The 24,007-nt window shown below is 42.1% G+C and overlaps 5 protein-coding genes across 5 annotated transcripts; 3 read left to right on the top strand and 2 right to left on the bottom strand.

Annotated features, from left to right (window-relative positions):
• The first annotated feature begins 4,013 nt into the window (after positions 1-4,013).
• Positions 4,014-7,369, top strand: LOC100833291 (NADH dehydrogenase [ubiquinone] iron-sulfur protein 6, mitochondrial). The gene is made up of 3 exons (XM_003573404.3): positions 4,014-4,232; positions 6,717-6,801; positions 6,972-7,369. Exons 1-3 carry the CDS (start codon positions 4,083-4,085, stop codon positions 7,079-7,081), a joined length of 345 nt encoding a protein of 114 aa, XP_003573452.1. The 5' UTR covers positions 4,014-4,082; the 3' UTR covers positions 7,082-7,369.
• A 395-nt stretch (positions 7,370-7,764) lies between these two features.
• LOC100846616 (secretory carrier-associated membrane protein 5-like) lies at positions 7,765-10,606 on the top strand. Its single transcript, XM_024462081.1, has 12 exons — positions 7,765-7,814; positions 8,275-8,377; positions 8,448-8,510; positions 8,701-8,734; positions 8,819-8,941; positions 9,061-9,123; positions 9,198-9,291; positions 9,392-9,437; positions 9,580-9,647; positions 9,722-9,770; positions 9,872-9,937; positions 10,259-10,606. Exons 1-12 carry the CDS (start codon positions 7,765-7,767, stop codon positions 10,289-10,291), a joined length of 792 nt encoding a protein of 263 aa, XP_024317849.1. The 3' UTR covers positions 10,292-10,606.
• A 692-nt stretch (positions 10,607-11,298) lies between these two features.
• Positions 11,299-13,154, bottom strand: LOC100846311 (choline-phosphate cytidylyltransferase 2). Its single transcript, XM_003571403.4, has 8 exons — positions 12,949-13,154; positions 12,701-12,814; positions 12,513-12,608; positions 12,306-12,348; positions 12,057-12,212; positions 11,893-11,961; positions 11,684-11,794; positions 11,299-11,598 (listed from the first exon to the last, which is right to left on the bottom strand). Exons 1-8 carry the CDS (start codon positions 13,149-13,151, stop codon positions 11,503-11,505), a joined length of 888 nt encoding a protein of 295 aa, XP_003571451.2. The 5' UTR covers positions 13,152-13,154; the 3' UTR covers positions 11,299-11,502.
• Positions 13,155-13,872: 718 nt separating this feature from the next.
• Positions 13,873-16,080, bottom strand: LOC100832977 (dnaJ homolog subfamily B member 4). Its single transcript, XM_003573403.4, has 3 exons — positions 15,509-16,080; positions 14,699-15,117; positions 13,873-14,539 (listed from the first exon to the last, which is right to left on the bottom strand). Exons 1-3 carry the CDS (start codon positions 15,674-15,676, stop codon positions 14,095-14,097), a joined length of 1,032 nt encoding a protein of 343 aa, XP_003573451.1. The 5' UTR covers positions 15,677-16,080; the 3' UTR covers positions 13,873-14,094.
• Positions 16,081-19,763: 3,683 nt separating this feature from the next.
• Positions 19,764-23,753, top strand: LOC100832668 (transmembrane 9 superfamily member 2). Its single transcript, XM_003573402.4, has 8 exons — positions 19,764-20,077; positions 20,163-20,360; positions 21,031-21,071; positions 21,194-21,773; positions 21,862-21,999; positions 22,085-22,241; positions 22,317-22,801; positions 23,250-23,753. Exons 2-8 carry the CDS (start codon positions 20,215-20,217, stop codon positions 23,467-23,469), a joined length of 1,767 nt encoding a protein of 588 aa, XP_003573450.1. The 5' UTR covers positions 19,764-20,077; positions 20,163-20,214; the 3' UTR covers positions 23,470-23,753.
• The last annotated feature ends 254 nt before the right edge of the window (positions 23,754-24,007 follow it).

Genomic DNA, 24,007 nt, shown 5'->3' with positions numbered 1-24,007 from the left:
GCTCTTGAGTAAAAACCACGTACTCTCTCTCCGTACTGTATTAAATGATCAAATTTGTCTAAAAATGAACGTGTATATATATACTTAAATACGTCTAGATACCTGTAATAATTTTCAGCACTTAATATGAGACGGAGGGAGTATTTTTGTAGCTCTCACTTTTTTTTTAAACAAGTTGCACATATCAATGTTTGAATCTTTCAAGGGCCCCTACATTTTTAAGTTTGTCTTTGTCTAGCACACAAATTTTCTCCTTTTGATGTAACACCCAAATTAATTTAAGTAGCCATTCAAGGCCTACGCTTCTTTCCAAAATTTTCTAACGTCTGAGCAATCGGTGTAATCCTGACTCAACAAGTTTATGTAGCCATCCATTACATTCCAGATTCTACAAGAAGGGCTTAAGTAAGAAGCCAGAAAAAGCAACAAGAAGCAGCAAAAGCTTCAGGGAGAAGAACGCATCAACAACATCGATTTTGCAACATCATGTGCCTCCCTCGATCCTTTCCATCCAGACTTTCTTTCCTTCCCGACTCCCTCTCTCTCTCTCTGTTCTCTGCCCAAAAAATCCCTGAGATCCCCACCAACTCGAACTCGCAGGCGGCAGGCAGGGTAGCAACGCTCCCAATTCACCTCCTCATTTCCACTGCAGCGTAGCGCCGATAGAAGCAGCGCTGCCTCCCTCCTCTTCTGACCCACCTCCATATCGCTGTCGGGAGCAGAAGCACCGCCTGGCTGCCTCCATTGGCGCCATGGGAAGGGATGGGATGGGGAACTAACCAGCACTTTCGGGAGAGGACTACCAGACTGCGCTGCCGGAGGTGCGAGTCGCTGGCCCGCCGCCTTGCTGGATGAGAGGAGGTCCGGGTCGGAGTGGGGGAGGAGGTAGCAGCGGAGGGGGTGCCACCGTGCCAGTCACCGGGTAAAGAAATTTGCATTGCTTCTCCCGCGATCTGGGCCCGACGCCTCCTACGCCCGACGGTGCCCCGATGGAAGCCATGTGTCGTAGATCGCGGGACGCCATCTTCGCCGCCGTGGAGTGCCGCCTAGCACCGAGCAGCAGGTGGCAGGCCGCGACGCGTGCGCGGGCACGCGACAGGCGCCGGCTCGTCTTCGTCTCAGTCCCCAACCCCCGATCCCAAATCTCTCGGCCCGTGGAGATCAAATCCGCCGCCGCCAGCTCCGATGTGGGCGCGCAAGTCTTTCCTCATGCCTGTGGATCCGCCATCGCCATCCTCCTGGCGAGCGCAACATCGTGCGCGGATCTGAGTTCGGCCTCAACCTCCGCGCGGAAGGGAAGGAGGGGAACATGAGGAAATAAAACGTTTCGGTACGGACGCGGGCGCTGGAAGGAAACAAAACACTATGTGTGTAGCGTGCGGTGGCAATCTCTCGTAATATCGATGAAGTGACGTACGGGGCCGACCTTATCATCACCACCAACTCTAATTTAACATATTGGTATAGATTGCATGGTTATCGAGTCCTTTCCTACTTGACGTAGCAACAGAAAACATGCATCAATGATCAGAAGGATCTCATATAAAATTCAGTAATCTATTTGCATTTGCTCATCCCAAAAAGACTCCACCAGCACTCTCACTTGACCAAGATCAAAGAGTAATTAGTTTCTTTCCATAATTAAATTGTTGCCCGTCACTCTAACCCTTTTATAGTGAACTGCAGATGCAGATACAGCACAGGGAAAGGTAAAAGATATTTCCCCAGAGATTGTGCTCTTGTCTTCATTACATTATCACCCTTTCACTTCATTGTTTAGTGATCTCAAAGGTCGAAAACAAAGGCTTTATTTTGTCACCCTTTCACTTCTGTGTTGGCACTTTGTCAGTCTATGCTCATCATAGGGATCAAGACAAAAATTGTCATCTTATCCCATGGAAATCTGAAAGAGCATATCGAAACATTTTTAGATGCACTTTGAATAAAAAATTGCAATGACAAGGGTGGCTGTTCCTTGCTTGCTTTCTCTGATCCACGGGAACCACTGATGCACGCAACACTTCCTAAAATATTGTCTTGGACTTATCATTTACTTCTCAAACGCTTGTTTTTGTTGTCGCACATAGAGAGAATCGCTTCTACATACGTGCAAATCAGGTTAGTCCAGATTTCCAGAACATGGGTACATGTGTTTGTTGTACCAACTTTTTTTATTTAAATTTAACAATAATCATACCTTTAATTTTTAAAATATAAAAATACAACAGTAATAAATGTGTAGAACTTGGCCTTGATTTTTTATACAAAAAATGATTATCCAGGAGCTGTGCAAAAATCACAAAATGCACAGCTCACAAATGAGCATAATTTCTTACTTCCTCTATCCAACAAAGGATGTCTTAACTTTAACTAAATCTGAATGCATCTATACACTGAGTCATGTCTAGATACATTCAAATTTTGACAAACTTGAGACATTTTTTGTTGGACGGAGGGAGTATGAAATTTACAAGAAAAGGCCATGTAGTGCTAGCATGATTGCACGATTTATTTGGAAATTTTAAACTTACAAATATGATTCTTGCCGAGTTTGAAAAAAATTGGTTCACAGTCCCTCTAAGAAGAATTGCATGCAAAAGATCCTCAAGTAGCAGTCAAGTGTGTGTGTGACTGCTGACAGACAAAAACAAGATCATAGATCCCAGGCATGAATTCAACTCTTCCCTGCACCCCAAGACATAGATTCAACCATCAACAGTAAACCTACCTACTCCTCTCTAGCGTAATCATTTTATAATGACATGGATTTGATTAATAGATCATAAACCCTATCCCTGATGCATCAAGCGTGGTATTATTCCAGCGTCCCCATGCACGTGACCACCAGATTAGATTAATTAAACAAGTGGATCTTGGCCTGGTGTTGCCAAGGAAGATGATGGACTCTTGCTTGCTTTGCTTGTCCTAGAGCCAATCAAGATTGGATTCTCTTGGGCAAAGCGTTCGTGATCTTCCAACGGTTAGGAGATCAAGTGATGGCATTGGAGTACTAGCTTACTAGTAGTTAAAACAAAACAACTGAGATTAGAGTAATGTAATGTAATTACCAGTTGTCCCCTGACGAATTGGCCTCGTCTCGTAGACTCATTGTCGATCACAGGTGCATGTGCGGCCAGATGGCGGCTTGACTAGACAAGCAGAAATCCAGTGTCTCCAATTGACCATGAAAGGAAAAAAGGGAGACATGGTCTGATCATGAGAGGCTGTAAATGTTTTTTGGTGCTATTTCTGCAGGGGTTTGTGGGTAGGTTTCAGGTTCATGCATGTATGATGTAGCAGGACAGGATAGGGTCAAGGAGGATGGAGGAATCAATGCATTGATATCAGGAGTGAGGGGTAGAATTGTTTTCTTTTGTTTGGGTACATGAATGCTGAAATGCACTAGATAGCAGTAACTATGGATGGATGTACAAAGTACATGATGTACAGGTACTGAAGTACATACAGAGGCTGCAATTACAGAGTGGCCTGTTTCACCAAAAGGACAAGGAGAGAAGCAAATGTTCACAGCAGAAAAATCTACTAGCATTCAACTGATCAATACTACCCTGTCAAAAAAAGGAGATCAATATTTTTCAATTTTCCACTAACAGATAAATGGGAACAAATAACTAAGAAGAAAAATAGCCAAAAAAAATATCAATGCTAAAGCCACATGTAACGGACATTTTTATGTCCATTTTCTAATGACAGTATCTCTTGGTGTGTGTTTTTCTGGAGAGCATGGTGGTATTTTGTTAAATCCCTCAAAAACAGTACTCCTAGAAATTAAAATGTATTGTAGCAGTCGCATCTACTTTTTTTTAGGGAAAGCAGTCGCATCCACTAATCAGCAAGAATTTAGGCCCAGGCATTTTACGGGGGAGCGGATGGGACCATGAGCCGGGCCTATTTCCTGATGCAATCTAAATCCAATGTGGGCCGAGTATTTTTGGGCCGAGTGGATGGGACCATAGGCCGGGCCTATTTCCTGATGCAATCTAAATCCAACAAGAAAAAAAAAACAGAGGCTCTTCTCCATTTTCTCCCGAATTCACCTGACCTTCCTCCCATCACCAGCCATGGCGACCGCGACGAGGAGGCTGCTCCCGACGCTCCTCAAAACCCTAGCCGGCACCACCGCCCCGGCCGGCGCGGCGCGGGGCCTCTCCACGGAGAAGGCTGTCGGCGCCGCGGCCGTCGTCGGCAGTCACACCGCCAAATGGATGCAGGTACCCACCCGCCCATCCTCCTCCAGTTCTCTAGATTTCGATCCGGTTATTAGAGAATCTGGCGCTTTTCTCGCGGCGCGATTATCTCTCGATTCGGGGTGAAGATCGCATCTTATTGGGTGTCCCGCGTGCGGTTTTGGCGATCGGCTTAGCTTGTAATAATCCATGTCTAGGTTTGTTCCTGCCTTCGTTGAATATCTGATTCTGTGTTTCCGCATTTAGTTTAGGTCGATCTCGCTGTCTCTTGAGACGTTCCGGGCATGCCTGGCGCTAGGTGTTTGTGCTAATGGCTTCAGATGTTAATTGGTAGTAGATCTCAAGGTCTCATCTTTAGGTTTGCTATGGTAAGTTTACGCTTGTTGATACAACATGTTGTGTATGAATGCATGGACTGGCATAGCCCATTTCATTTTCGGATGCTGGTTAGTTTAATAGTTTTGAACTCCTCTCGGAGGGATATTCTGATGTGTAAGGCTGTAAGCAGTGGGATTTTTGACTTCTTGTCAAGGACATTGCTGACAGTGTTAGGAATGGTGATGCGCATATGGGTTTATACAGCTGCCAGCTAAACACATATGCAAGGGGATGACATGCTAAATTATGCTGCCCATTTTAAATTGATTTTGTTAGGTGTTAAATAAACTTCAACATGGCCCATAGCTCCTGAGTAAAAACTTTCATGTTTATAGGAGTAGGAGTAGCCATCATACAATATATCCGATGCTCTTGTGAAATTAACATTAAGGGCTCATTCGGTTTGTAGGAATTTTACAGGATTTCAAACCTTAGGATTTTTTTTCCTATCTGTAGCATTCGTTTCATAGGAATTGAGGTGCTAGATTCCTAAGGATTGGTCCCAAATTGATCTAATTCCTTAGGAATCTACACATTAGGTGAGACCTCATTTAAAATTCCTAAGGATGGAAGTGTGCATGACATCTCAACCCTCTACTTTTTCTATTCCTATGATTCTAAAATCCTACAAAACGATAAGGTTTCAGTGAAGGAAGGCACAGCTGGTTTGTAGTTTCTTCGATTATCCTTGATGAGATGTGTAATCCTTGCATGTCCCGTAACATGCACTCATTCTGTTGTTTTTTTGACACATTATATCTTGATGCATTGTGTGTCTTTTAAGTTTGTTTCTATATCTTTGCTGAAGCTTGGCAGTCAGCAGACCATTAGTAGATTGTTTTAAATATACATACGAATAACAGAAACTCTGTTATAGCCATTTCTGTACATTCAATGTACTCTACGGATAGAGGAATACATAAAGTTGAACATAATAAAATGAGAAATTGAAAGATTTCGTTGAAATTGTTCGTTTGGAAATTTCCCGAAAAGCTAATTATAGGTTCTTCTCTCCATCGGAACAATAGGGCCGTTATGCTTATTACTAAACTTGTTGAAGAGATGAAATAGAACCAAGGTCTATCTTTTTGATCAGAGGTTGAATCGATCATCAGAAGAAGAATTAGGCCAAAAATTAGGATACATTCTGGGAAAATGAAACTTCCATGGAAGAGAAGCAAATGAAGCGCTTTCATAAAAATTCTCGTAGAATCGAGAATGAAGTTTTCATTCTGTACATGCCAGATCATGAATTAGTAACTGCATCCAATCTCCGAAAAGTCCCGATTGTTTCTATTTTTGGAATGGCATATTTACGGAATCCCCATGAATAGGATCAAACCTTATTCCATTTCCATAAGATTCTTCTTTCTTATTCTTAAGCAAGCCCTCGAGAGGGCTTAGTTGATCATGATTTTTGTTTTCTCTTTCTTTTCCTTTTTGTATTACTTCATTTCTTCATGTCATAGGTTACAGATGTTTTACCGACTTATGGCTGGACCTCCCTTCTAACAATTTGTTATATCGACCTTGTTGATCAAGTGAAACCGTTTTCTCCTCATTTCATGTCATAGGTTACAGATAAGAATGTATGCAAGAGCTTATGATGTATCTGAATAATCTTCCAATTGTATTTCTGTTACAATAATGTCACAGCCAGCAGCCCAGTAGTCCAACACCATCCTACCATACTTGGACAGTATCGATTTTGGTTTTCGCCTATTCACTGAGTAAAACTTAAACGACGTGTATCATTTTGAGGCTTTTCTGGGAACTACTATAGCAAGTGGCTACTGCAGCAATAATATATGAGAGGTCAATTGTTGAACTGAGTAAAGACCAATATTCCTTGCGCTGTCAAAAAGTGATGCCTGAAAGTCAATTCTTAGCTTTGGGATTCCCATATCCTCAAAGATAGCAGAATTTGTACTTATACCAATATACCAGGTAGTTGGCATGAGTTTGTCGTGTGATATTCACAACTTAAGTTGCACAACTACCTAATTTGTGAGCTTTATTGGTTGAAGACAGTGATATTTTTTGTCACTCATTATATTGCCAGTGTTTATAATTTTTCTTTTGAAAGGAGTGTTTATAATTTTTGATCCTCTCTGATTTTATTTATCGCAGGACACAAGCAAGAAATCTCCGATGGAACTGATCAATGAGGTGCCGCCGATCAAGGTTGAAGGGCGAATTGTCGCTTGTGAAGGGGGTAGGCGAAAGCAAACTCTAGCCTGCTTTTTTTTTTTTTTTTTTACAAATTCTCATTACCGTGCTTCGGTCCCTTTTTCGCTTGCTACATATATTAATATACTCACCCATGGAGTCATGGGCATTCATTTTCTGCAAGGCTGACTGTTTCCATTTGGATTATATATACAGATAGTAACCCTGCCCTTGGCCATCCAATCGAGTATATCTGCCTTGATCTGGAGGCCCCTGCTGTGTGCAAATACTGTGGTCTTCGCTATGTTCAAGACCACCATCACTAAATAGAGAAGATACTGCAGAAATTTGGATTTGTTGCCTCCTTATTTGGTTTACAATGTCTGCCAGTGTATTGTGTATTACGCTTGATAGCAAAGTGTTATCTGTGAAAATTCCTCCTACTGTGTATGGCATAATAACGCCGCGTTAACTTCAGATTGATCTTCTATAGACGGCATTTGTCTCATTTCTGAATCAATGCATTTTCTGTATCGAGCTCACTGCAATGTGGATACTGGATGCAGTTGTTATGTTTAACGGGGCATGAAATTGATTCTGTCTCTTCAGCTCCATCAAATTCCACTTCGCAGGCCTACTGTGTTTCTTTCTGTTCTGATTTCTTACAGTCTATAACGTGCATGTACTAAACTGCTTAAAAGACAAAACTAACAACCCAGGATTTTTCGTGAATTCTGTGAGATTACGAATCAACAGTTCTGTAAGAATTCCTACACTTTCCAAAATGAGAGGAAGAAGGGATAAAAAAGGTAAAACGTAATAAAACGAGGGGCTGATGGTATTGGAATGTAACAACCAATAAGGACCAAAGCGCTAGACGGCCAGCATTAACTGAAAATAACTAACTTCCTTTCGTTGGCCATGCACAGATTTATTGCAGCACAGATTTCGGCTCATCCCAAAGGTAGACAACACAGGGATTTATTCATGCCGAGGGATCTTCCTAATGATGTCTCGTAACACAAATCCGTTTGAAGACGAAAATGTCAATCCTACAGCGGTATTCCAGACTTTACATGTTTCTTCTTCTTATTTGGGGTTCAAATTATTTGTCTTTTGATGAGACATTTCTCTTTGGAGCATTGTTTCTCATGTCCAGATTAACTTTGGTTAAAAAAAAGACCCATGCGTTCTGATGATCTCTGTATCGAGACTGTCTGGATTGAATTTCTTAGAAGAACAAAATGCTCTGAATCGTTTTGCATTCTGGTCTGCTTGCGAGGTTTCTTTGGATAGATTTATTGAGATTAGATCAAATTATTCAACTTTTATATCTTGATTTTCCATTGGACTTATCTGATCTGATCATTTTCTATGCATACTAATAGAACAATCCAACTCTCATGTAGTTCAGTATGCAGCCTGAGTTTAAGCGGGGTGTTATTTCAGTGTCATTTTTTGTGAAGAATCATGATGACAGTTGATTGTTATTTTCTTGGGACATATCGTTTGTATTTCATAATGGACAGGCATTGGCACCAGCTCCATCGAAGAAATCCTGGATCCCGGCGGGCTTTGGAGGCAGCATTAACCATGGCGCCACCATCGACATCCCACTATATGTATACATTGTTCATACACAAGATAATATTGTGTTCTTGGTACACCTAATGATAATCCTAATTCATGTAGGATCCGAGGAAGCGGGAGAAAGAGCTCTTATCGTGGGAGGAGGATTTGAAGAGGAGAGAGCGGGTCCGTTCTCCTTTTCACTTAATTAGAAATCCTATAGATTCACTTCCACAATTATTTCGTAATCTTAGAGTGTCATATGTTCATTTGGGTTGCTTCATATGTCCAATAATTATTGTCTTTCTAGTCAACAAATTTATGAAAGTGAGTCCTCAAAGAGTTTTCAGAATCAGAAGTGTGACTTTTGTTGCAGGATATCATACAAAGGGAGAATACAATGAACAGAGGTAGTCCTAAGAGAGCATCATAAGATAAATCCATCATGCTTTCACGTTTTGTCTGAATTCTGAAATATACATCTGGTTGTGCAGCCGGTGTCATGGTCGAAGTGAAAAATTGGCCACCGTTCTTCCCCATCATACATCATGATATAGCCAATGAAATACCCATCCATGCTCAAAAGTTGCAGTACTCAGCATTTGCTAGTTGGCTAGGTTTTTACCCTTACATCAGTTTTCTCCTATTAATTGAGATTATTGCTGATAGTTTTCAACATAGATAAGAACGAAGTATCATCAGTTCAGCTCCTGTTCATCGGCTGCTCTTCTTGCAGGAATTGTTGTCTGTCTCAGTTGGAATGTCTTTGCAGTTTTAGTCGAATCAATTCACATGGAAGGTGCTAAATATCTTGCCAGATAAACCATTTTCTTAAGCATGCATATTTTACATCATGTCTCCTTTTTATGGCAGATATTGTTCTTTTTCTCCTTGCCGTCATCTATGCAATATTTGGATGTCCTCTTTCATACATACTATGGTACAGGCCTCTGTACCAGGCCATGAGGTTTCTTTTCAATTAAAATTCCAAGTAAATTACCATTATCTGGAAATGCTCTATGAGAATGCCAATATGGTAACAAAATTATCTTACCTTTGTACACCAGAACCGATAGCGTGGTGACCTTTGGCCAGTTTTTCATCTTCTACTCGGTACTTCTATTTATACACCGAGCTGAGTTCCACATGCTAATAACCTTCAACTAAAAAGATAACCCTATTGCATTTTTCTATCTTTATGTTTGATCCTATGGTAATGCACTGGTGAGCATAGTGATGGCTTGATATGTGCCAGGTGCATGTTGGATTTTGTGTCATTGCTGCAATTGCTCCTCCAATAATATTCATGGGAAAAACTCTTACGTAAGTCAAGCATTTTTCATTTTGCCAAAGTTTCCAACTGCAATAGTTCGATACAGTTCTTTACCTGAAATCAGGGGAATTCTTGTTGCTATCGATGTTTTAAGCGGAGATATGTTCGTCGGGGTTAGTTCTTCTGCGCTATTATGGTTAACTTTGAACATATTTTACTTCAGCACTAAAACTTGCCGTGAGTCCTTAATTGTGTCCTTTTTGGAGTAATGCAGGTACTGTATCTAATTGGATTCATATTATTTACTGCGGAATCGCTTATGAGTATTTGGGTTCTTGAGGTTATTGTCGGTTCCACCTTTCATTTCTTTCACATTGTTGTTTTCATGGAACATCTTCTCTTTGTTTGTACTATCACTCTTATAAGTTCACTTGGTTGCAAGCTCAACAAAGAAAAACAATTTTTTTGAGAGGAACTAAAAAAGAATATGCCTAGAAACTTTTGTTGTTTCCTTGCTTTCTAGTATGGCTCCTCGACTACCAGAAATGATCAGCTTTTGTTGTGCCTTTACCATATTATTACATGCGCAATTAGTGAACATACATGACATCCTACAGTTTCTGTGGTTTCATGACATCCTTCCAAATCTACTGTTTTGCAGGGAGTATACATGTATTTCAGAGGGCATAGGTGAAGAACTGACAATGAGACAGTGAAATCATTGAAGACAACAGTTTCCCAAATAATCAAATCATTATGTAAAACAGGAAGTCCAGGGTGAATGACAATGAACTGTTTCTGCTTAATTTCTTGAGTTGTGTTGTATGATGATCAAAGTTTTATGTGATACTGTAGTATCAGGACCGAATTGTTGGTGGCAAGATTAGAAAATAGCTAGCTTCCGTTTCTAGTATTCGTATGTAGAGGGGAAATTGTTTTGATGGTATACTAGGAGTATGACTCAGGATAACAAATATTATTTTCGTTAGGTGTTTCTGAATCAACAGAATTCTCCATGTGCATGTGTTAAATTTAGTTCTTGGTTGCTAAAAATACATTATTGTAACATTGGGTTCTGCAAATAGGCTAGCTCCAGCTTATCTAAATCTGACGAACCGCTACCAATTGCATCTTCATGTATAAGTGTATAACCAATACTACCCTGAAAACTATATCATGGTAGCTGAAAGAAAAGGGAGAAGTATATGAATGATATTTAGTTGGTGGCAATAGCACATGGCCAATAAAATTACACATGATCTTATTCAGGAGAAGCAATCAGAGGAGTGGTGGGACGCCTCCCTTTTCCTTTCTGGCAAGGACATTAAGAGGAAGCAAAGTGGTTGACTTATCTACGTCTGGTGGAAAGCCAGGAAGGAGCGAACTGTCGCATTTTCACTCTTAAGCTTCTCAATTAGGTCGAAGTCACTCATCTTGCCTGCGAGCTTCGAGGACATCACACAGTGCTACAGCCCGACTAGTTTTTTCTTGTTCTCGTTGGGGTTTCCTCGGCATTTCCCCTCAAAAAACCTGCTCCTCACTGTAAATAACTTCTATCATTCTTAATGAAAAGGCAGCACTGTAAATAACTTCTATCCTGCCGGTTCCTCGAAAAGAAATAAATAAAAATAACACATGGCCATTGACAAACATAATCACAAGAATGAGATCATGTACTGCAAATCCAAGTTTCTCAGAGGAATAATGTCATTTAGGAGGCAAAATGCAAATGAGCAATCTTTAAGAAACAGAGACTGATCGGTCACCGCAAAAAATTATTGTTCTCAATGGTACATAACCTCCTATTATAAACCACCGTTGCAGTTTGATGTCTTACAAGGCTATAACAACATGCTAATCTAATACTATACATTTACTGCAGGAATCTGATTCCCACAAACATCTTTATGAGTCCGAGTCCGATCCAGAAAGGTTCAGCTCCGACTCTGATTTGGATCTCCTCTTCAGCCCCTCCTGAATTCGATCTTTAATTGCAGTTTCCTGTCAAATAAATAACACGATCCATAATCACCAAATACTGTATTGACAACTGCGGATAAATTAAATTAATCAAAGACTTGCTTACCATCATGTGGCAACCTTCCTCAAACTTTTCAAGAAACCCAACGATACAACGGTCGGCATTCTCCATCCATTCCACAGGATTGCTTCCAGCAATCTTTGCTGCACTATGAATCTGCATATGCGTTACCAAGTTACTATCACTATCATTTGCAAAATCATGTGAAGATCTATGCCGAATTTTTTTGGGGTTTGTAGAGTAACTTGGATCACCTTCTCTTGATGCTCCTTCACCTTCTCTTTTAGCTTGCTAATCCCCATGTTCACTCTCAATTGCTTCTCCTGATCACATTACAGTAATAGAAAACACGTAATTCATTAGTGCTTGGTGTCCTTCCTTTGCTTTGGGAGATGTTACTGCTGGAACTGATGATCACCTTGACATAGCTCACACCAAGGTCTTTGCGGGAGTACCCCCGGGTCAGATTCCGCATGATGTACTGGTTGTAATCCTTCAAAATCCTCATGATGATGTCCGATGTTGAGATGCCATCGGTGCGCTTCGTCTCCTTGAACTTGCCAATGGACTTGACCTGCCCAAACAACACATTTTCCAGTTAGCTGACCATCAGCATTGCTTAGTCCAAAAAAAAAATGAGGAGGGGATTCAGATATTCAATTCTAACAAAATCATAGACATCGTTGGCAGCTCCACTTGCGTCTGCATACCTGAAAACAAATCACATGAAGTGAGTCAATTACACTTTTCACAAACTGATCAACAAAACACAGAGTCATAGATTTTTGTTTCTCGAACACCTGTCATCTATATTAGATACATAGATTGATTTGAAATATGCAATGCTGCATAAATATAGTATGTACACACTCACGGGAGAGCGTCGTGAGCAACGTAGTCGATGCGGTGCTTGTCGAGGAACTCCTCGTCGATGACCCATGGAGCATCGGGTATGACCTCGTCCACCCATCTTCAACAAGATTCAGAAATGGGACAGTAATAAGAACAAAAGGTAAAATTCAGAAACGGAGGAGGTAAAGTAGAAAACAGAAGGTTGCTTGCTTGCAATGGCGAAGCGATTCGTAGCGCTCCTCCTCGGTCATGACGGTCTTGCCTTTGTACCAGTTGGTCACCTCGTCGCTGCAGCAGCCCACCAGCAAGTACGTGTTGGGGAATCTGACGAAGACAACAAATCCATGCCAGAGATTCAGAAATTGGTGTCAGAAATTCAGAAACAATGTTGTCAATGCTTTCAGAGAAAGAAACAAGAAAGGAAATCGTGATTGAGAAGAGGGTCCAACGGGGCTCACGATTTCTTGGCCTGCTCGAGCGCGCGGGCATGGCCGAAGTGGAAGAGATCGTAGATGCCGTCGGCGTAAACCCTGACGGGCGGCCGTGGCGCCGTCGGAGACGACGTCGGGGACATCGGGTCGTACCACACCGTCGGCGTCGGCGTTGGCGGCTCCTGGGCGGCGCCGGCGGCCGCCGCCGAGTTCTCCTCCGCCTGCTTCATCGATCGAACACCGTCCGTTTCGCGATCCGACGGCTCCCGGACGCGGTGGTTTCGGCGGGCGCGCGAAAAAAATTACGGCTTGGAAAGGGAACCGCGAAAAGTGTCGTTTTTTTTGTAGGGAGGAAGAGGGTGGGGCCCGTTTTTCAAGCGAGGCCGTTGCTATTTACGAATAGGTGGGTAAGGTCTGTGCTGGGTGAGAAATGTTTGATAGGTTTCAAATTTATGTTCAAACCAAATTTCAGAAACATGTCTGGATCCACTTGTCTCTAATTGCAATACGTATTTTTTTGAGTTGCGCAATGTTAATGCTTATAAGTAGAGATTTGATGCTCCTTCACCTTAAAACATTTGTTGAAGTACTTAGCCTATTTGTCTCTCCAAATTAGCCTAAATCTATGTAAAAGTTGGTCCGTCTAACCCAAAGTTCCCCCACCGTGGCATGACACTTTTCTTTTGAATTGTATGGGTTATCAAGGGTATGGATTTGCTGGTGTGATTTGATTCATATTTATCGGTTGAAGTCGAATTTGAAATAGGAGAGATTTGTTGGAAGATGATGAACTAAACCGCCATCCTACTGATCAAAAACAAATTTGGCAATGTTTTCAAATTTGAGCGCTCGGCATTACTCAGAATATTTTTACTTCAAAGAGCATGACAATTCACAAAAGGCAAGAGATCGAAATCTGTTATATTTGCAAATGAATGTTGAAACATGCAATAGAAGAGGTGAAAAAAAAAATTCAATGTCACACTGTAATCTGTATCTAGTCAACAATTAATATTGCTATCTTGTCAACAAAGGAGCAAATCAGGAAATTCCTGCAAACCAAAAGTAACTAGACATACAAGCCAACTGAAAAAGAAGAACATCTGAATTAGTCTGCATTTCGTGGAGAACTAGAGGGTAGCTGAATTTGCATCCGGGGTTTGATCATTGCTGCTAAGGTTGCCCTCCAAGAACCTTCCTAATATTCTGCCGCTGCTCCGATGACAACCTCTTTGGGAAATCAACGTCGAACCTGATCCTCAGATTTCCTCTCCTCCCGTTCTCTTTGACGATAGGCATCCCCTCCTTTGCGATTGCAAGCTCATACCCTGGTGTCACCACGTCTGTCAGCTTTATCACCAGATCACGCCCGTCAAGGGTCTTCAGGTTAACCGTGGTTCCTGCCAATGCATCCACCAGGTCAATCTTCTGATAGACCAGGAGGTCGTTGCCTTCCCTTGTGTACTGATCATGGGGTTTCTCATCGATGACGAAGATGAGATCTGCAGGGAGCTGGTTTGGCTGCTCATTGCCCTTGTCTGGGAATGTGATCTTGGTCCCTTTCTTCCACCCGGGCTTTATATCGATCGTCAGAATCTCGGATTCAGTCCCCAGTTGCCTGTTAAAAAATCAGCAGGTAAGTAAAATGCATTTTGGGACAGAAACGAAATGGCAATGCATCAATCGTCATGTTCTTGACATCTCAATGTACTTCCAGTTTGGAAAGCAGGGATTCATTGAAATCTTGCAGGAATTTCACAGGAAACAGTGGGATTACCCATTAGGCTTCACCACGTTCCTAGATATCTTCATCTTGCGCGTTGAACCAGAGTATAGCTCTTGAAGCGTGCAGGACAGCTTCGTCTCCACAGCTGGTGGCTTCCGGGGCTGGCTAGAGCTGGTGCCAGCGGAATCATTGTATGATCTGTATTTGCTGTCATTACCACCACCGAACCCACCAAAGGTGCCAGCGCCTTCTGTCTGGAATCTCATCGACTTGGCACGCCCCATCCCCTCAAAAGGCTTGCTGCTACCGAAGAACTCAGCGAACACATCCTCGGCATTCCGGGGATTAAAACGGTGGTTAGCGGTGCCATTCATCGATGACGATGACGAGCCACCGTTGTCTGCAGATGCCTTCAGGCCCTCCTCCCCGTACTGATCATATATCGCTCTCTTCTGAGGATCACTCAGAACCTGAAAGGCAATAGACATTGGTCACAAAATTCAGCAATTTGAGCAGCATTCTTCAGAACAAAAGAACTAATCACAGATTTCTTGAACTGTCTAAACATATACATATGAACCTTGAAAGCAGGCACAACATTTTTTGTGTGCCTGCAAAAATCCAGGTTGACATAACCTGAAACGCAATGTGCAATAAACGACATGATTGCAAAAAGAAAAAAAGAGGATTCCCTCCGATTTTGCATCATCAGAAACATTTTCTGAATCGCACGACGAAACAGATGCTATCATTTGCTGCTAAATTTATTTCGCACGGCGCATTTCCAAGAAGGATTAGCATTGTAAATCATTCAGGTTTAGCTGCAACAAATTAATTATACAGTGCCCATATGATATATACCTCGTAGGCCTCGGAGATCTTCTTGAACTTGGCCTCGGCCTCTCCCTTGTTGTCGCCGGGGTTCTTGTCGGGGTGCCACTTCATGGCCAGCCGCCGGTACGACTTCTTGAGGTCGTCCTCCGTGGCGCCCCGGTTCACCTTGAGCACGTTGTAGTAGTCCAGCCCCATCTTCCCCTACGCTCATGCCAAGAACAGCAACAACAACAACAACAACAACAACAAGACCGACAACACACCGCCAATCCAGTCCCTTCCCGCCCTGGATCCGAAAACAAGCTTGCCTCGAATCGAGCCCTGGTTGCCTCTTTTAGTCCCAATCACGCCAGGAAGCAGCAGCAATGGCAGGAGCAGCAGCGGCGGCGGCTTTTTTGTCTCCAATCCGGAAGAACCAGCCAAGAAAGCGGTGGCTTGTCGCGAAACGGGATCGGAATTGGAAGGGGTCAAGAAGGGGCGATTGTGATTCGCTGGGGAGGAAGGGGAAAGAGACAAGGTGGGGGATGAGATCTCGGAAAGAGGCGTTCGTTGGCTGCTTGTCACGGCATTATTGGGGACGACGGACGATCCCTCCGCCCAAAATCCACGCTTTTGCTTTTGCAGAAAATAGCTACTACTACGCGCCATCAGGCAGGCCGGCGTGTCACGTGGGGCCGACATGTGGGGCCGCGTGATCCACCTGGCTCGCAGGTATTATCTTTATCCTTCTTTCTTTGTCTATCTTTATTTGATGTGGAAATGCTGCTAAAAACAACTCTGTGGATCGCAATCCATGTCGCACTCGAGAGTCGTGATGGGATTGAGACCACATTTTTTTTTTGAAACAGGGATGGAACATTGATAGTAAGACCTTGATGAGATTTGTCATTTATGAAATCGAACAAAACATTAATGGAATTTATTTATTTTCTCCCTTTTGCGAAATCTTAATAAGTGTTGCTTTGAAATGGTCTTAGAGGGAGATTTGGAATAGACAAGGACCTCACGTGGGATGGTTTAGGACATTTGTTCCTCCTGCTCTGACTTTCTTGAGCAACCGGGGAGGAGGAACAAACAGTCTTAGCCATCTTTTGTGAAACACATCAGTAAAGATGCAATGCTAATTCAACATGTCTTTTAGAGAAACAGAGATCGATGTAATTCCTTGCTAATGATCGATCGGTCATGTTGAACGATGGAATGATCGCTAGCTGACCCGATGGACGATGACACAGAGCTTCTACTTTTTCGCAATCGTTAACAACATAGAAATATAATATATGCTTGTATTACGTAAATTAATCCGACCATGTTTCAAAACGGCGAGAGTGTTGGGTTTGTGGAGCTTAACCTTAGCTTTCAATAGTCAAAGGTCAAAACTAATTAACCCACCTGGCACATTCTGTGTGGAGCTGGTAGGGGCTGAAAGAAGAAAAGGCAAGCAAAAGTAACATGTCATCCATGTGTAGGAGATGAGGAGTGACGGTAGCAAAGGAGAGGAACAGATCATGGATGCTAGCTCGCTAAGCTCTTCTTTGGTTGAGGCTGGCACGACTAGGATCTCTGCACGTTGCTTGCTTGCTTGTTTGCCAGTGCGTCCAACAGATGGCTAATATTACCAGCGGTGCAATCTCTTTGCATGGTCGCTCTCATATGTCTCTCCTTTTTTTTTTGCCCACTTTGTCGTGGCTGACACTCCAATTAGCCTTTTGATAACACACTTTCGTAGTTTTGTTTTGGAGGTGCAAAGGCACGTGTTCCTCCATGAATCGCGGGACATGGCTAGCTCAATCTCAATCCATTTAGTTAGTCCTTGCTTCTGTTTTCTGTTTTCACTATCAGAATTAACATATCTAGGGATGCAAGCGCAGGACGTCGGTTATGTCCCGCTTTCAGCTATCTGGTTCAAACAATTTGTTCGAAATTTGGCTTGAAGAATTGAAGGTTGGCCTAGAAAGGTCACTCTTGCAGATATGTGGGATCCACATGCATCGAATTAAATGAAGTTTTGAATAATTAAATTAGTTTCGAAAATGTCATTTAATTCGGAACAGAAATACTATCTCTGTTGGGATTTATAAGGTCTCTGTTGGGTTTTGTGCCAAACTTTTATAAAAAATACATTGAAGATATGTATATAAAAATTATACCATTAGATAGAGTTTTCCAATATAAATGTGACAATATCTCTTTTGTGTCGTATCTTAAGTTACGTCGTGCAATTCATTAACACGGCTGTGAGGATTATTGAACCCAAGCCATGATGGCGAAAATAGTACTCCGTAGGATGCAGTGGTATATGACAATGGCAACATTTACTTAGCATGCAGCACTACCAGTACTTGATATGCATGTTTCTACATGCTTACTACTACTAGCATGCAAACGTACAGGAGTAGTATGTATTATCTCGAATCGGTTCTAGGGAAGAGTACTTGAATTTGTTTACACGCATGCATGGCAATGATGGCATACACGCCGTACTGACATCTCTAATTGTATATTGCACGTCTTGTTTGACTTTTTCTGATTTTGAATGTCTAGATCAAGCGGTAAGCAGATTGATTGACCCTGATATGCAATTTGACTATTTTGTAATCTATCTAGGCTTCGACTTCACTGCACTTGTGTGTTTTTCTAACGACACAAAATTGTTTTACTTCCTCTGTCTAACAAAAGATGTATTGATTTTGACTAAATTTGAATGCATCTATACACTAAGTCATGTGTAACATTCAAATTTTGACAAACTTGAGACATCTTTTGTTGGACGGAGGGAGTAGGTAAACTTTCCCATCGTGTCAAACGGTCAGCTACAATTTGGATGCAAACCTGCCAAACTCCATGATAAAAGTAAGTTAATGGAAAAATACACCTATACATATTTCCATTATTTGTCCTTTTATGACCTCTGAGCTACTAAATCTTTCAGAGCTTCTCCTCAAAGACTCAAATAACCACATCGCTGACTCTGAATCTCCACCTACACTTTCTCGCTATATGGGTGTGGTGTGCACTGGATGGTACGTAGGGAGAGAAGCGTCTCTTGGTGCACTTTGTTTACTACTCCTAAAAGTAAAAATCCAAACTTTGTCTAACTCAAACCTTTTCAAATTTGATCAGGTTTATAGAAAATAAATCTAGCAACATCTACAACTCTGAAATAGTTTTATCAAATCTACCATGATATATATTTTCATAGTATTTATTTGATATTCTAAATCTTAGTAGATTTTACTATAAACATGGTCAAACTTGAAGAAGTTTGACTTAGGACAAAACTAAGACTTCTTATATTTAGTAACAAAGGAAGTAGTTATATGTGCACTTTTATTGAGATATTTTGTTTTCACCCTGGTGTTCAAGCCTAATTCGGTTACGATGACACACACAACTAAAGAACATGGTCAAACTTGAAGAAGTTTGACTTAGGACAAAACTAAGACGTCTTATATTTAGTAACAAAGAAAGTAGTCATATGTGCACTTTTATTGAGATCTTTTGTTTTCACCTTGATGTTCAAGCCTAATTCGGTTACAATGACACACACAACTAAAGAACGTTCGTGCCAGCACAATTAAATACGGTAATAATTCCTGGCACCGGAAACAACCTCTTGAATAGCTTAAATGATGTACCGTCCGATAAGATGGAATTTGAATGCCGTCCTGCAAAACAAAAGTCATCTCGATGGAATACCTAATTTGTGTAATACTTTGTTGCAAAATACTCTGGAATGAACTTATGCTGAACTTTGACCAACAAATAGGCACAGAAAAAATATATGCTCTATTATACCATTGAAAAAATATTTCTTATACAAACCAGTGCTACCACTTTTGTGTCACAATAACCACGTGTAATCCCGATAAAAAAAAACCACGTGTTATCAATTTAATCGCCAAAAATTTACATAAGAGATAACACTGCTAGTATTAGATTAATTGTCAACTTAAGTAACAATAGTCTTTAATGCTTAAATAATAGTACTTTTTCTGTCTCATATTAAGTGTCGCAACTTTTTCTAAATACACATGTATCTAGACACTACATGCATATTTAGACAGAGTCGTGACATTTAATATGTGACGGATGGAGTACTTGCAAGTCAATATTTCACTCGGACTAAGCTAATAAAATGTGGTGACTCACTTATTTTGGGACGGAGAAAGTACTATTATTTTGTCGAGCAAGTTTATATACAGTATTTATTTTTATTTCTCGTTTTATATGTTACCAAATCTGTACTGTACTCGTCAATTCTCCGATCCCTAGTCAAAAACGTCATCTCCTCCACGGCGTTTTTTCCTCTCCGCCATCTCGCATTCTCTCGCACGCACCTTCCGACTCTCCTCCCTCTCATGGTTTGACCTACCCGAGCTCCGATCCCTCTCCCCCAATGCGGCTCTAAATTCTCCCCTTTAGCCCCTTCGCCGCTCCGCCGCCACCAGCCGACGCCGCAACTCTTCCTAGTGTCACCGCCGGTGCCTCCTCACCGTCCCCCGTCCTGCCTCGTCGCGAGATCGCGGCCCCCCTGCCGTCTCTCCGCCGCCCCGTCCGTCCGCAATCTCGGGCCTTTGGCTGGGTCTCCTTGAGGTACGAGCTCGTTTTACTCATCCTCCTCCACTGATTTCTTAAACCCGAACTGACCTCCTCGGAATTTCGGGGCGCGTCATCTTAGATCCGCCGCCCTTTGGAACTCGGGGTCGTGGTAGGTGCTGGCTGAGGAAGAGATGGCGAGAGCGATTGCTGCTCTTGCGGTGGCGGTTCTGGCCTGTGTGCTGCTGGGGGCTGCTGCCGACGGCTCCGACCACCGGTACAAGGAGGGAGATCGTGTCCCGCTCTACGCCAACAAGGTCGGCCCTTTCCACAACCCAAGGTATAATTCTGCTGCGGTGCTCGGCAACCAGGGATCGACGTTTGTCTGTTGTCTTTACTCTTGCGATTTGTAGTTCATGTCGGTTGTCTCGCCCTTGCACTGTGTGAAGAGTACATTGTCTGGGTAGAGATGGATGAGTTAGGACTTAGGACTTGGTTTGGTGTTTTTGCCGGTAACTGTGGTTAAGTTGGAATGGTGTTACTGCTAAATTGATTCTAAGCATTTCTGGCGGTGGGTGTTACTTGTAGCTATGAGTTGCCAAAGTCTGCAAGTGCGGGGTTTGTCAGTGCCAGGAGAGGGAGCTAGAGTAGTTGGTACATAAGTTCTGTAATTCACTTGCACGATACTACCTCCGATCCATAATAAGTGTCGCTGATATAGTACAACGTGACACTTATTATGGATCGGAGGGAGTAGTAAATAGTATGGATAGCTCTATCATACCCAAAGTAGCTCTCTGCTGGCCTGACAAAAACGCCACATGAACTGTACGGTAATTTCAGTATTTCAAAATTCAAGTACCTCTTTTTTTTTCGAGTCACAATTCAAGTACATCAAAAAACAATTCTACAATAGGACTGCAACCATGTTCTGTTACTTAATCGGCACTTGTTAAAATTGATTTACTTTTCTTTAGATCAATAATTGAGTTACTCTTTGTGTGTTGCAGTGAGACATACCGCTACTATGATCTACCCTTTTGTGCACCAGGTTTGTGAGCTTTCTTCTAATGCCGCATGCCTTTATGTTACTTGCTTTATTTAGCAATCTCTTTGTTGGTTTATGCCCAAGTCATTTCTCTTTCTTATTAACTGCTGCTGGGCCTGTAATAGAACACCCGAAGGACAAAAAGGAGGCTCTCGGGGAGGTTCTAAACGGTGATCGGTTGGTTGATGCACCATACGAGTTGAACTTTAAGGAAGATAAGAACTCCAAGACTCTCTGCAAGAAAACATTGTCCAAGGAGGAAGTTGCCAAGCTCCGGGATGCAGTTGCAAAGGATTACTACTTCCAGATGTACTATGATGACCTGCCATTATGGGGATTCCTTGGTAAACTGGAGAAGGATAAGGAGCAAGGGGCTGGAAAGTACCTTCTTTTTAAGCACATCCACTTTGACATCATGTACAACAATGACCGTGTCGTAGAAATTAATGTCCAAACAGACCCGAATGTGGCTGTAGATATCACAGAGGACAAGGAAGTACCAGTAGAATTCTCTTATTCAGTAGCATGGAAAAAGACGGATATTCCTTTTGAGAAAAGAATGGAAAAATACTCCAAGTCTTCCTCTATGCCGCAACACCTAGAGATCCATTGGTTTTCCATCATCAACTCATGTGTAACTGTACTTCTCCTGACTGGCTTTCTGGCAACAATCCTGATGCGTGTGCTCAAGAACGATTTCATCAAGTAAGACCTTAATCAATACATTCCATTGTTGTTGCATGGATTGTACAGCTTTACTAACATCATTCTTAATGCCTCACTTTTGTTGAAGATATTCCCATGAAGATGAGTCCCTTGAAGACCAGGAAGAGACTGGATGGAAGTATATACATGGTGACGTCTTCCGTTTTCCGCAGCAAAAATCTCTTTTTGCAGCGATTATTGGATCTGGTTCTCAGCTTCTTGCCCTGTAAGAACTTACTGGGTCTGTTTAATCTATGATCTAAACTATGTTGTAATGATCTAACAAGTAACAAATTCTTCTTGTTCGATAGTGCAATTTTCATCTTTCTCCTTGCAATTGTTGGCGTCTTCTATCCATACAACAGAGGAGCCCTTTTTACTGCCCTTGTTGTCATCTACGCTCTTACATCTGGTATTGCTGGATACACAGCCACTTCCTTCTATCTTCAGCTGGAAGGAACAAACTGGGTAAGGCATCCATTATTGGTTGGTTTCTTCAAGTCTTTGGTGCTGTGTTTGACATGTTCTGCCTTTATGTTTCAGGTGAGGAATCTGATATTGACTGGCTGCTTGTTCTGTGGCCCGCTTTTCTTGACATTCTCCTTCCTAAACACCGTTGCAATAGCATATAGTGCCACAGCAGCTTTGCCTTTCGGTACTATCATTGTCATTATTCTCATTTGGGCACTTGTAACCTCTCCCCTGCTAGTGCTAGGTGGTATAGCTGGGAAAAATAGCAATACAGAGTTCCAAGCTCCCTGCCGCACAACCAAGTATCCTAGGGAAATCCCTGAGCTGCCCTGGTACCGAAGCACCATTCCTCAGATGGCAATGGCAGGGTTCCTCCCTTTCAGTGCTATTTACATTGAGCTGTACTACATATTTGCCAGCATCTGGGGGCATAAGATATACACCATCTACAGCATCCTCTTCATTGTCTTCATTATCCTCATCATCGTCACTGCGTTTGTCACAGTGGCCCTCACATACTTCCAGCTTGCTGTTGAGGATCACAAGTGGTGGTGGAGGTCAGTGTTCAGGACATTTATTCATCTTGATGCTTTTATCCTCATATGTTAATGTTTTTGTTTCTTGTCATATTTACTTGGTTACTTCTCTGTTATGTTTGCTCATGACCACAGATCCAAACCAAAATTTAAACTGTAGAAAAACATGCAGTTCAGCAACTATTTGGTACATGGCATGCTAGATCAGTATTCAGTACTATGCTATAATGAGCAATGAGCATAGATCCACTGTTTGTGTTTGAAAGTTATCTATAGTAATGCTTCTAGTTATACATAAAACACTTACTACAAACAACAGAACTTGAGAGGCACTTCAGGAGAAAACACATTACATATTAGGAAACCATGTTCCATATTCTCGGATTCTATTACTCAGACCTAATGCTTCCTTGCATCACATGTTTTTTGTTTGTGCCTGTGGAATGAAAGTTTTTCCTTCTATTTGCAGATCTGTCCTTTGTGGAGGCTCCACTGGCATATTCATCTTCTTCTACTGCATCTACTACTACCATGCCCGGTCAGACATGTCAGGCTTCATGCAAACGTCCTTCTTCTTCGGCTACATGACCTGTGTCTGCTACGGTTTCTTCCTGATGCTGGGCACAGTTGGTTTCCGTGCGTCACTGCTATTTGTGCGGCACATTTACCGCTCCATCAAGTGCGAGTGAGCTAGTGACCTAGACCATGGTGGCGACACCAGACATGGCTATTACCAGAGAAGCTCGGGTGGAACGAATCGGACGATTGTTCACGAGATTGCGCCTGAATTTTGTGTCCAAGCAAGTTGCATGTCGTCAGTATGAACCTCTTCTCTTGTTACGTTATCTTGCTGTCCTCTTAAAGAATGACTATGTAGCGTAGAACTGATACTATAGCTTCGGCATTATAATGATGTGATGGTACCTGTGCTCTTATTTAGTCTAGTCAATGTGACACTTCAGTGTCCTGAATCGCCTGTTTGCCCAGTTTCTTGTTAGCATTGTGCTTACCTGGGAGGCAGATGGGCCTAAGTTAAACCAGTCATGGGACGCAAATTGGCCCAATCTAAGCCTAGCGCTGTAAAGCATATGGGCTTGGCCTAGTATGGGACCTTTTTCCAAACGTTCTATTCTAGCTTTCCTCTTAAAAAGTGGTAAGAAAAGTATGAGTTGAGACTTCTTGATGGCTGTATCTTTGAATATGACTAGAAAAGGTTGACATGTACTC

This window comes from Brachypodium distachyon, chromosome 3 (assembly GCF_000005505.3).
Source record: "Brachypodium distachyon strain Bd21 chromosome 3, Brachypodium_distachyon_v3.0, whole genome shotgun sequence".
In the NCBI taxonomy this organism is placed as follows: Eukaryota; Viridiplantae; Streptophyta; class Magnoliopsida; order Poales; family Poaceae; genus Brachypodium; species Brachypodium distachyon.
The sequence above is the reverse complement of the archived record's forward strand: the minus strand, read 5'-3'. Positions and strand labels throughout refer to the sequence as shown.